Here is a 13090-nt window from a genome sequence, read left to right as displayed (position 1 = left end):
GTGAAAATCACGTGGAGGTCCTTACAATTGTCCTCAAACTGATGTGCTCTGGTGCAGTGGTTTTCAATCCTGTTCCTCGAGACCCACTGCTCTACACATTTTGCATGTCTCCCTTATCTGACACACTCATTCGAGTTCATGGAGCTCTTTCCTAATGTGCTGATGATCTGAATCAGGTGTGTAAATTAGGTAGACATGCCAAATGTGCAGAGCTGTGGGTCCCCAGGAACAAGTTTGAAACCCACTGCTCTGGTGCACTTACTGTAGTATAAAGATATCCACTGACTGCACTATAGTGCATCCTAGTGGTGAGCACAAATGCTCTGACATTCGTTTCAGAGATCAGATTTATCTGGTACTGCCAGACAGTGAAGTAACACACACGACACAAGCACTTTTATCATTTTGCTTTATTGGAAGCAAGTTGTGTGTGATCCTCAGTTCACTACAAAATGAATTCAACTCTTCCATCACCAGCAACTACACATGGCAAGTTCAGAACTATGAGGCAAACAAGAATAAAAACTTTTTACAGTATAAACCACCCAGTTTTAAAAAATAAAACTGTTAAAAAGAAACTTTGAAAGCACTGAATCAAATGGAGATGAGCGATGGTTTGTGATCGCTGTGGGAGTGCAGGCTTCACAGTAAACCAGGGTGGAAGCTGGAGTCAGTGGGCTGGATGCGGGTTTAATTGTCTCTGTGTTGTTCAGGTGTGTGTGTGTGTTTCGGTCGGCTCATCGGATCCTCTTCTGCTGCCGCGCTCGATAGATGTCGTGGATGGGAGGTGCGATCGATCCTTTGTCTTCCTCCTCGTCTGAATCAGCATTAGGCCTTTTCAAGGACTTGTTTGTCACAGCGTGGTTTTCCACAGGCCCGTTTCCTTCGCTGCTCATCTCGAACTGCTTCCCAGTGATCAACTCTACAGCAGCATCTACCGCTAGAGAGAGAACGAGAGCGCAAGCTTTATAGATCACCCTAACCCTAACCTTGAAAGAACGGATCACATTTATCTCTAAAACATTAATCACCCTTACTTTTTGTTACTTCAATGCCGAAAATTTTTATTAAAGAGTGAAATGTGTAATTATTCTGATTTTAATTACATTTTCTTTTTAAATAATAATAGCTTTAACAATTTTTACTAATAATGAGAATCTATCAAAAGTAATAAGAACCACATTATATTACCTTTATTTGTTGTTAATTAAGCCACTTTCTATTCTCATTACTATAATTCCAAAATTTATTTTTAGTATATTATATTACCACCGTTCAAAATATTTTATTGGTAAGATTTTTCAATGTTTTCAAAAAGCTTTCTGCTCATCAAGGCTGCATTTATTTGATCAAAAATGCAGTAAAAACAGTTATTACAATTTAAAATAACTATTTTCTATTCTCATATATTTTAATATGCAATTTATTCCTGTGATGCAAAGCATCATTACTCCAGACTTTAGTGTCACATGATCCTTCAGAAATCATTCTAATAGGATTTGCTGCTCAAAAAACATTCATTATTAAAGTAGAAAACAGTTGTGCTGCTTCATCAATTTAATGCATCACTGCTGGATACAAATATTCATTTCTTTCAACAACAACAACAAATCTTACTGACCCCACACTTTTAATAATAAGTATATAATTTTAATCATTTATAACTCGTAGTTATATTTATTGTACTGCTGTTTAGTACAGCAGATGTCCCTGTATTACTGAAATGAGAATGAATTAGAACGAATGAAACCATGAGAGTGAGATATGGGAGATCATATGATGATATTCTGTGATACTTACTCTCTGGTAATACACATCTCCTGAGAGACTCTATCAGCTCATCAACCTGCACAAAGGGACCCTAAAAACACACACACACAAACATGATCACACTGTCTTGAAGCTTATGTTTAAATATCTTGAGGATATTTTATCTGACATGCTACAGTTTAGTCTGAAGCATTTAAAAGAAGAAGAGGTGTTGAACTGACTGTAAAACAGCTGGGAGGAGGCAGCAGCTTCATGAGGATGACAGCAGTTGTAGGGACAGGAAACACTCCTCCAGGAACAGGATGCAGGCCGGGAGCTGTCAGGAGGACACGTCACCAAACTTAGCAATGCACAAAATCACCTCAAAGTAAGAACTGCACAACTGGAAATGATCTATTGACATGTATTTCGCAAACTTTTTCTCTCACAATTGTGACTTATTATGAATTGAGATATAAACTCAGAATTGAGATACATAAAATCACAAATCTGAGAAGAAAAGGCCCAACTTTGAGATAAACAGTTGCAATTACCTTTAAAAAAATTATTGTGGCAGAAACAAACAAACAAAAAACAATTCTAAGATGTAAACTCAAAATTCTAAGAAAAAAGGTGTCAGAATTGTGGGATGTAAACTAAATTCTAAGAAAAAAAAGTCAGAATTGTGGGATGTAAACTCAAAATTCTAAGAAAAAAAAAGTCAGAATTGTGAATGTATACTGTACTTGGAATTCCAAAGGGGGAAAAAAGTCAAAAGTCTCAGAAAAAAAATCTGAAACGTGGGATGTAAACTTAGAATTCTAAGAAAGTCAAAATTGTGAGAGATAAACTCATAATTTTAAGAAATCAAATTAGAATTTAAAAAAAAAATCTGAAAACTTGCGATTGCAAAAAAGTCAGAATTGTGGGCTGTAAACTCAGAATTCCAAGATAAATGTGAGAACTGTGAATGCAAACTTTCAGTAAACAAGAATCAAAAAGTCAAAATTCTGAGAGGCAGAATAGCAAGAAACAGGCAGAATCAAGCTTCCATATGTGACCCTGGAGCACAAAAGCAGTCTTAAGTCGCTGGGGTATATTTGTAGCAATAGCCAAAAAAACATTGTATGGGTCAAAATTATCCATTTTTCTTTTATGCCAAAAATCATTAGGATATTAAGTAAAGATCATGTTCCATGAAGATATTTTGTACATTTCCTACCGCAAATACATCAAAATCAAATTTTTGATTAATAATATGCATCGCTAAGAACTTCATTTGGACAACTTTAAAGATTCAGATTCCAGATTTTCAAATAGTTGTTTCTTGGCCAAATATTGTCCTATCCTAACAAACCACACATCAACAGAAAGCTTATTTATTCAGCTTTCAGGTGCATTTTGAAATTGACCCTTATGACTGGTTTTGTGGTCCAGGGTCACATATGATCTAGACCAGGGATCCTCAAACTAGGCATCTCGGAGTTGAATGTTAAATGTATGCGAGGTGCTGATACTCACGCGCCAGATGACGTGGCTGGAAAGGGATCATCTGGCTGGTGTCAGGTTTGGGATACTCGGGTTTGCGGTCAGCCTCGTCTTTCAGCGCAGGGGTAGAAGGAGTGACCACCGCCTCTGGCATCATTGATGCGTATTTGGCACGAGACACGTCCTGCCAATCAACATGTTCAGATGATGAGAGGATTGTTGTACTTAAAACGTGCAGATTGATTGTGAATGACTCCATTTCCTGTCGTACCTTGTAGCCGAGGGCTTTGAGCTCGCTGGGGGAGCAGGGATACAAATCCATGAACTTGTATCTGTCCACCAGCAGAGCCGTCTCCTTTCCTTCATACTCGTCTTTAAAGGCCATGAAACGCCTTCGCTCCACCTTCAGGATACTGGCCAAGTCTCCAATGTTGCTTTCAAAGGCCAAGAAGCGCGCCCAGATTTCCCTGTTACACCAAAAATCACACGTTAACATCAGGAATATTATCCTTTTCACATTACATTTAACCCTGGGTTAAAGTCGCAACGAAGTGGAATTAGTGAGAGATGTTTTCTTCTATATTGTGGCGTACATCTAAGTGTAACAAATTATTGAAAAATAAAAAAAATTAAATTGTAGGGCAGGGATTGGTTCTACACATCGGTTGTTGATTGGATGTTGAGATGTGGCCTGGAAGATCAAGTTAGAAGGTTTAGATTAAACATTAAAAGGCCAAAGCAATATTTGATAAATGTTGTATATACTTTGTTAACATCCTGCACATTCTGCAAGGGGTATGTAAACTTACGAGCACAACTGTATTTGTTTGCACATCTTGTAAGTTGTAAAATGTATGTAAACATACGCATCAAAGCATTGGGCATGGTATCGCAAATTCACAAGGTATTATTGAATCCAATTGAGAAAAGTCAGATTGAAACATTTCCTTGCTTCATTTTTTCCTATCAATCAGATTATTTCAGGTTTATACCACTCCTTCCAATCCGAGTGAAATTTCATTCGGATTGAGCTGTCGACCTCTTTTCAATCTGACTGAGCCATCGATTCATTTACTAACAGATTATTTAGTTGCATTGAAACGTAGCTTGAGTGAAACATTAAATGTTAATGAGTGCTAGTCCAGGGTTGAAAAATAACTCAGACTTGAGCAATTATAAAGCGTCAAAAGCCTAGCAGATAGTTAGCAATATTTAAGAGCAAATTCAAATAGATGGTATATTTGCGAAAAATAATCAATAAAATCCCACTAACCCAGATTTCTCAGGTGAAAGACTGCCGGACGTCAGGACTCTCTCAAACAGGACTCTAGTGTTGTTGTCCTCTGTGATGGAGGGAAGGGCAAACAAGCTCGATAATTCATTTTTGAAAACGTTTACTTCTCTTCTTTTTTGGTAATAGCCTAGCGACAAGATAAACACGAGCGATGTTTACTGCATGGCAAACACCGTCTCCTAGCTATCTGCTTTATAAAGGAGACGGACGGTTTGTTTGTCTGATAAGCACTCCTGTGTCAGATATCGTCATCTGCGTGTGTAAATAAACAACCATCTCGAGGGCATGTCAATGATACGCAATCTCTCAAAGCTTGGGCTGAAATTGTTTTTCTCCAGCGTTTCACCCAATGTGATAAAGGCTGGATGAAATGTGACAGGGCAGTACAGGTGTAATAAATGTCACTGATTGTTTGGAAGCAGGAGACTGTGAATTCACCAAACGTGTGCATGGAGGGAATGGTGTTCTTACCATTTAAGTGAGAGAGGTAATCAATGTAGGCCAAAATGTATTCAGGAATGTCACCGTATTTTTTCAGTCCAAGCTCAAATATCTTAAAGGCCACAGATTTGTCCTGTTGGCAAAGGAAAAGTCATTCAGATACTCTGTCTGGATACACATTTATTTCAAATGCATAAACTGAATCAAACGTCCTTTAGATATGTGAGGGGCGGAAAGTAATTGTTTAATAATTGTGAAGGTCACACTATGACATTTTTTTAACATGGTTTCCACAAAAATATCAACCAGCAAAACATGATGTTAATCAGAAATATTTCTTGAGCAGCAAATCAGCATATGACGATGATTTCTAAAGGATCATGTGACAGTGAAGACTGGAGTAAAGGTCCTTGCACACTGTGTCCGAAATTTTCGTATGCGTTTTTCAATTTTTTTCGTATTCGTCATTCTTTCCTATCAAAATGCTTGCTACGGATGCGAAAACTCAGAAAATCGAACCTGGTCCAAATTTATTTTATGACCGACAAAAGTTTCGGAGACATAGTGATTAAACGGGATTGACACAATGTGAGGTCGTATTTATTTTTCAACGTGCGAAAATTTCAGACGAAAAATTCAGACTCAGTGTGCAGAGACCTTCACAATGCTGAAAATGCAGCTTTGATCACAGGAATAAATTACATTTGAAAACACATTCAAATAAAAACATTTATGTTAAACTGTAATAATATTTCACATATTTTTAATTAAATGCATAAGAGACTTCTGTTTTTAAAACATTTGAAACTCAAATATTTGAATGCTAGTGTAAATATAAGAGACGTGGTGATGAAGTCACCTTGCTGCAGTAGTACTCCATAAGAGCAGCAGTGACATACACGTGATGCCGTGTGCGAGGATCCTCTCTGGCCTTCTTAAAGATGGTGCGGCCAGACTTGATGCCTTCAGCTCTTCTGGCAAATTTCATGTACTGGATATAGACCTGAACAATTCAAGAGCATCAAAGGTCAGTCTCTCTTTATTCACAGTGAAAACAAGGAATTTCCCAGATATTTCTGGTCAACTGTGATTACTGATTCAAAATAATTTCTTGAATCACTCAGAAATCAGACACACTAGCAGGTTTTACTCCAGAGCAGCAATTTTATTATTATTATTTGTCCATTGCAGGCATTTGTCTCCAAAGAGAGCTGAACTCACCAATGTAGGGTCAATATCTTCTATGGCCAGGAAGCGGTTGTATATACTATGAACTTTCTCATGCTTCATGCGACTCTGCGAAACACAGGTTAAAAATATAAATGGACAAAGATCGAATTGACAGATTGCAGGGGACAGGACTTTTTTGCTCTTATAAAATAGAGTTTAATTAACTGTTTAAGCTCCCTCCCCAATAATAAAAGCTAAGCGGGGGGAAAAAACAAAGAACAGGGTTATTATAGTTAACTAAAAATAAAACTACACAAAAAAAATTTCGTTATTTCAAATACTTAAAAAATATTTTATTTCAGTCAGTAGTCAAAAATAAATAAATAAATAAATAAAAGAGTAAAATGAATAAAAACCACATATATATATATATATATATATATATATAAAACTAAACGTATAAAAATGTCAGAATCAGAAAGAGCTTTATTGCCAAGTATGCTTGCGCATACAAGGAATTTGTTTTAGTGTCACAAGCTTCCAGTACACAGAGCCAACAACACAGAGACAATAAAAATAAGATGAGAATACAAATACACACATATGTAAATATAAATAGAAAAAATTCATTAAAATAAATTGTATGTACAGTTGTGCTATATGTGATATAATAGGAATAGAATAGAGTGAGATGCAGGGATGTACTAGAAGTAGGTGGTAACAAATAAATACATTTATTAAATAAATATACAATAAAATTACTAAAAATTTAAAATTAAAACCGTAAATATAAAATTCCAAATATGAATTAAAAACTATTTGTATTTCAGCGATACTGAAGTAACACTGGTCACAAGCATAGATTAACATCCACATAATCAGTACAAAGAAACTTGCCCATCTTGCATAAACTATTCTTACAAATGCAATTTAAAAAAGAGGTCATTTACATTTAGAAGTCTTAAAGATAGAGTAGCAAAACAGCCTATTTAATTGTAAAGGTAAGACAATAGAAAATAAGGGGAAAATTGTGATAAAACTAAATTCGGACTCTTTTTGGTGCAAGAGACCTTGACTAACATAAGCGGACTTCACGAAAGACCTTAAAATGTGCAGAATAGGCCCTTTTATAGGTAATAACAGCTCAGGTCATCCAGAGACCTCTTACCTCTTCATAATCTGCAAAAGAGAAATACAGCAGCATGTTCTTCTTGAGCAGAGTTCCAATGGCACGCTCGTAGATGTTAGCTGCCTCATCACTGAACAGCTTGGCATTGTTCATGTCCTGAATGAGGAGATCATGAGTGCAATAAGATTAGCATGCAACACAACACCTAAATTCAACCAAAGAGAAACTATTTTGTAACCATTTTTAATGTCCATCACCACCAAAACGTTGTTTATATAAAATGATTTGCAAACCAACCCCTTTTTCTGCCAGCAGTTTGCTGGACTGTTCCAGGTACTGGGCAGCTTCATACCAGACGTCCGGGTGATGGCCGAGCACCAGAAGGCACTGCTCATAGGCGAACATCACTGCAAGTGACAAATAAAAAAATTAGGTACAGAAAATGGCCTGATTTAACGACAAACACCACTTTAAAAGAGACTAAACTCTCCCAGAGAAGATTTTAGACTGTATTTTGCAATGCACTTCAGTACATTTATGTTGTTGCAAAATGTAAACTGTAGTATTGCACAGCTCTGTATTTAAAGATAAGTATGTTACACTTGCATAGGCCAATATATAGCTAAACTCATATGCATATTTGCAAAATGTAAACTATATCAACGTCCAGCTCTAATCTGTTAAATTCTAATATACGGCATGAAGATATTATAAACATTAACATCATGATTTTCTGTAAAGCTGCTCTAAAATGAACGAGATGCTCTACACAGGACTAAAACAGCAGATGATCGATTGTCAAAACCTGCAGCTCATAGTTTATGGATCTTCCTGTAAGTCACCTCTCTTGGTGATGAGGGTCTGATCTTCGGTACGCAGTGGGTTGCTCTTCTCCCATTGGATGTATTTCTTCCACATCTCCACCTGCTGGGCCTCCTGTGGGGAGTTCTGGGGCGGCACTGAGGGGGCGTTCCGGTCCAAACCCTTCATCACCGTCTCATACTCCTGAACGGGATTACAATCACACCATCAGCATAGAGAAATAGCATGACGAGAAGAAAGAGATGCAGATGCGACTGTGAGAGATTTAAAAAAAATAGTACTTTTTTTTTTGTATGTGCTTTTTTGCACATATTTAAAAAATACTTTATTGCTGTATCCCATCATACACTTTCACCCGTGCAGAACTCACCTTGGCAACTCTCCTGGCGTTCATGTAGTCTCTGCTCCGGTCTTCAATCATCTTTTTGGCCAAGTGCACGTTTATGCCCTTTATAATGGAACAAAAGCGATTTATGGACAGTATGTGCACATTACAAGCAAATTAACAATAGAAATCTGAAGATGACTTGCTCCTAACAAACCTGAATTCTTGCTGAGTGTCCTGAACCAGAATAACACATCCATTAATTCTCACCTCTTCGTATTTGCTGTAGTCCCTCCAGAGCTGCTCAATGTTAATCATGGGGTTGACGCAGCCTCTCTGATAAACTCGTCTGACGGCTGTGATGCGCTGGTTCTCAGCATATGACCCCACAGCCTCTCTAGAGGCGCATACAGAGAGCCCTTCAAATGCCTCATCAACTTCTTTAATGACCGTGAAATGAGTTTTGAAAATATAAATGGTGTACTTACACTCCTTTGAGGAAATTGATGTAATCCACCCAAATCTAAGAGAAGGAGAAGAGTTTTGATTTAATGTCCATAAAGCCATAGAACAAGTTAGGATAGAACTAACGGTCAAAACACTCACCTGATAGGACATAATCTCCATCCCAATCTTATCCAAGGCAAAATCATAAGCCTGTGCCATCTTTTCCCTGCCAAAGGACAGCACATTTTAAGTATTTAAAGCCACTTTTTAAGTATGTGTGCAACAAGAAAACATACAACTAACAATGCACAAGAAAATGACCAAACCATCAACCAATAATGTGCAACTTTCTGTTTTTAAAATTGGTTGTAAAGTAAAAGTAGGCATAAATCTGTAAAAAAAAAAAATTATAAATTCAGGTCCAGAAAAAAATGCTTTTATCTTGCATTCTTCTAACTTGGATCAAAAGTGGATCAAAAAAGTTAATCAAAGTAGTCATAAGACAAGAACGCATTTTGGTTTTAGGTTTTAGGACAACTTTGGATCCACTTCAAATGTTGCCTAGTGTATATTATCAGCATAACAGTGAGAATCAATTTGGTTATTAATAATTGTCCCTCTTTTACTTTAATGACAAAACTTAATATTTATGTTATCCAGCATCATTTGAGGAAGTTTCAAAGAGCATCTTGTGTTTCCATGGAAACTAGAAAACCAGAAATGATAGTTTGCATAGTCATTGTCAAAAATCTGATAAGCAAACTAATTATAATACAGAATCAGATTTTTTTTTATCCTATTCATTCTACATCATCCCGTTTTATTTTTTTAAGCATTAAAGTAATTTCCTTCTAGATTTTGAATCCCAGATTGAACTGTGTTCTCAGGGCTTTTTGACCCCTCTGTATATTAGTGTATTATCAATCACCTTCTTCTCTAGATAAAGTCACATAATCACTACTTTAAAGCCATATAAACGCAACGGTGTCACATACTTATAGCTGGGCAGTTTCCCTTTGGTTTCCCGTACATATGACAGGTAACACTTCCACAGGTCAATGTGCAGAACCTTCATTAAGCACCTCTGAAATAACTGAGCAAGAGACACAAAACACAGCACATACAATTACAGTACTGCCTGTAATACTGTAATCATGCACACACACTTTTAATTACAGCAATTCTTTAACAAAATATTACTGTGATAGCAACATCGTACAGACTTAGGATTGCATAATCATGATAGAGAGAAACACATATCAGAGTCAACAAATTCTAGATTAGGCTCCAAAATTATGTAAAAATATACTGAAGTTATAATTATGCTGCTTACATCGATCATTAGATGGCACTTGAATATAACCCTGGATGATTAACCTTCATATATCATGGCATTTGCATGGTAATCTAAAGTAATGCAAATAATACCACGTCCTAAAAACCACAGTAGCACCGTGGTCCTTTCGTGTTACAGTTTTCAGAAACAAAAGGGTCATGTGAGGTATGCGACTCACAATTGACCCAGTATGACTGATGTTTTGTTGCTAAAATGCATTAACAGGGAATTGCTCACTGAACTGGGATCAAAACAGACAATATATCCAACGAAGAACCAAATCTGTAATCTGCTTTTCCTCATTTTATAATGTCTGATTGCTGGATTTAGAAGAGCAAACAGGATATTTCTAGTCAAGCAGGGTGTTACTTTACTTCATTACAACATCTTGATGTTTACTCTGCCTGAGCTTTTGAAGGCCTAAAGTGGTGACCTAGATAAAGCTCAGCTTTTATGGTCTCGCACCTGTGAATTTGTCTGTTACAACAATCAGAGTAATATCACACGATCAATAAATTTGACATGTGGCTTCCATGCGATAACAAACGCTTACCTTTTCAACCTTGTCATAGTTTTTAGCCTTGATCTGTGGACACATTTGAAAACCAATATTATTAAAAAGTGATCTGACTGATTTGCTCCACACAAACCCTTTAACCTCCACAATGTGACATTCACACAACTCTGCATAATATTGTGTCCGTTAACTCCATTTATTAAAAGCATGTGATGCTGCATATCATATCAGTCACAAGATTCACTAGAGCTAGAGTTTGAAGAATTGCTCATTTCATGTGTGTAGACAGGCCACAAAGCAACCAATGTTGTGCATTATGTGTTAGTAAAAATATTAGTGCTGTCAAACGATTAATCGCATCCAAAAAAAATTTTTGTTTACATAATATATGTGTGTACTGTGTATATTTATTATGTATATACAAATACACACACATACAGTATATATTTTGAAAATATTTGCATGTATATATTTATATTCTTATATTTTTATATAATATATAAATATATTTAATATATAAACATAACATTTTTCTTAAATATATACATGCATGTGTTTGTATTTATATATACATAAATATACACAGTACACACACATATATTATGTAAACAAAACTTTTATTTTGGATGCGATTAATCGCGATTAATCGTTTGACAGCACTAACAAAAATATAAATTTTTGGAGCGCATTGTCCTGACAAAGCATCGAACCTATGAGCTGCATCTGAAGCTTTTACAAAGCTATAGTTTTTGGCTCAGGAAGTAAAAACAAGTACTATAGAGTTGGGAATGTGTCATATGAAATATCACGCTCAAATGACGACGATAACTTACAATACAGGTTTACTCAAGTTTATTTCTCTTATTCAAAATCCTCCAAGCCCCCCCAAAAAATCATAATCACCACAGAGGTTACAAATCAACATTTAATCATTTTTGTAGTAACATTTTAACCTCAAATAAATAATTTGCTTTGAATAAGAGCCAACAATAAACAGCAAAAACGTTGCAATACAGTAAAAATAAAAAATAAAAAAAACACACCAAGAAAACAATCTCATATCATTTCTCGCCACTACGTCATACACATAAAACTTAAAGGCTCAACAATAAGGATTTATCTCTGCTGGCATGACATAAATATAATAAATAACTTTTTGAGTGTCAGAAAAAATATGTAATTTTTCATTAAACTCTAATTTTACTCAAAGCTGCCACAACTAGCCTATAATGTCAGTGCAATGACAGTTTTAAAAGGAAGCTGTTGGGATGGGATATAACAAAATAAAAAAGGTAACTGCAACTGAACTCACATTCCAGACCCTTTTCCTCACGATTCAGAGTTTAGAAAAGATTGTGAGTTATAAACTAACATCATGCAATTTTTGACTTTTTTTCTCAGAAATAAAAATAAACTTGCAAGTGAGCCAACAGAGTCATAAACTCACAATTGCGAGAAAACTTGTAAGAATTGTGAAGTAAAAAGTTGCAATTATATTTTTGCAATTTTTCTAGTAGCAGTAAAAAAACAATTGCGAGACGTAAATTTAGAATGTCGAGGAAAAAGTCAGAATTCTCCGTTTAGATCTCACAATAATTAATTTATATCTTGCAATTCTGACTTTTCCTCAGACTTGCTAGGAAAAAAAAGTCTGAATTGTGAAATAAAAGTCAAAATTGTTTAATCCTGTGCGGAAATGGGCTTGCATGGCTATGAATTCATAAACATGCTTTACAGTGCAAAACGTGTTATTTTTAATCTTCGGTCTATTTCAAGAAATGTTCCCAAGTCTTTTGCTGGTCATTCAGACAATTTCCTCCACAAAATCTTCATTTCTTAGCCAGTTAAAATAATGATTTGCAACAAATGTTTAATAAATCACAGAAATCCAGATGTTTATATTTGCAAAGCATAAACATATCATGGGATGCATGATTTAGTAGCCAACTGATAGGGCAAGTGATTCTGGTAACCGGCCTAAAACTCAAAGTCATGAACTTATGCAAGTTTCAATATTCTGATCAAATATACATGCAAATGCATTCCTAAAAACAAGCCGCAGTCAAGTGTGCAAATTCTCCCAAGTACTCAAATAACTGGCACAAATGATGAGAACTGATTTTAAACATTTAGTGAAGTCATTTGGAGAACTGTGGTATCCGTGGTATGGTAGTATAAAACCAGATTAGCGAGAACTTGCAAGAGTGAAGTGGATATACAAAGACTCTCTGAATCTAGTTGTAATAGACCTTAGTCAGAGCAGATGCCATGTATTGGCAATTTTCTTCTAATTATTTCACTAAATGTTTCAGAGGTACAGAAACTCTGTAGGATTGTGTAACTATCCTGTTGAGCCATACATTTTTTTTTTT

General features: G+C 35.8%; 1 protein-coding gene across 2 annotated transcripts in view; it reads right to left on the bottom strand.

Moving 5' to 3' along the window:
- Positions 1-559: 559 nt before the first annotated feature.
- cstf3 (cleavage stimulation factor, 3' pre-RNA, subunit 3) overlaps positions 560-13090 on the bottom strand; it is a 17807-nt gene continuing 5276 nt past the window's right edge. The window contains exons 4-22 of one of the 2 annotated variants that reach the window (XM_016261893.1): positions 10755-10787; positions 9861-9958; positions 9025-9091; positions 8907-8941; positions 8689-8815; positions 8464-8541; positions 8114-8276; positions 7569-7678; positions 7311-7427; positions 6194-6268; positions 5832-5975; positions 5003-5105; positions 4511-4580; positions 3509-3704; positions 3271-3421; positions 1992-2086; positions 1801-1861; positions 695-940; positions 560-647 (exon numbers count right to left, since the gene is read on the bottom strand). In XM_016261893.1, coding sequence (XP_016117379.1) covers positions 738-940; positions 1801-1861; positions 1992-2086; positions 3271-3421; positions 3509-3704; positions 4511-4580; positions 5003-5105; positions 5832-5975; positions 6194-6268; positions 7311-7427; positions 7569-7678; positions 8114-8276; positions 8464-8541; positions 8689-8815; positions 8907-8941; positions 9025-9091; positions 9861-9958; positions 10755-10787 — 1926 coding nt within the window. In that variant the 3' untranslated portion in view covers positions 560-647; positions 695-737. Of the gene's footprint in view, positions 941-1800; positions 1862-1991; positions 2087-3270; positions 3422-3508; positions 3705-4510; positions 4581-5002; positions 5106-5831; positions 5976-6193; positions 6269-7310; positions 7428-7568; positions 7679-8113; positions 8277-8463; positions 8542-8688; positions 8816-8906; positions 8942-9024; positions 9092-9860; positions 9959-10754; positions 10788-13090 lie in introns of both variants that reach the window. The other variant, XM_016261887.1, reaches the window with a different exon arrangement.

The sequence above is a fragment of the Sinocyclocheilus grahami genome, unplaced genomic scaffold (genome assembly GCF_001515645.1).
Source record: "Sinocyclocheilus grahami isolate Dianchi unplaced genomic scaffold, SAMN03320097.WGS_v1.1 scaffold31.1, whole genome shotgun sequence".
Classification (NCBI taxonomy): Eukaryota; Metazoa; Chordata; class Actinopteri; order Cypriniformes; family Cyprinidae; genus Sinocyclocheilus; species Sinocyclocheilus grahami.
This window is presented reverse-complemented; position numbering and strand designations above follow the sequence as displayed.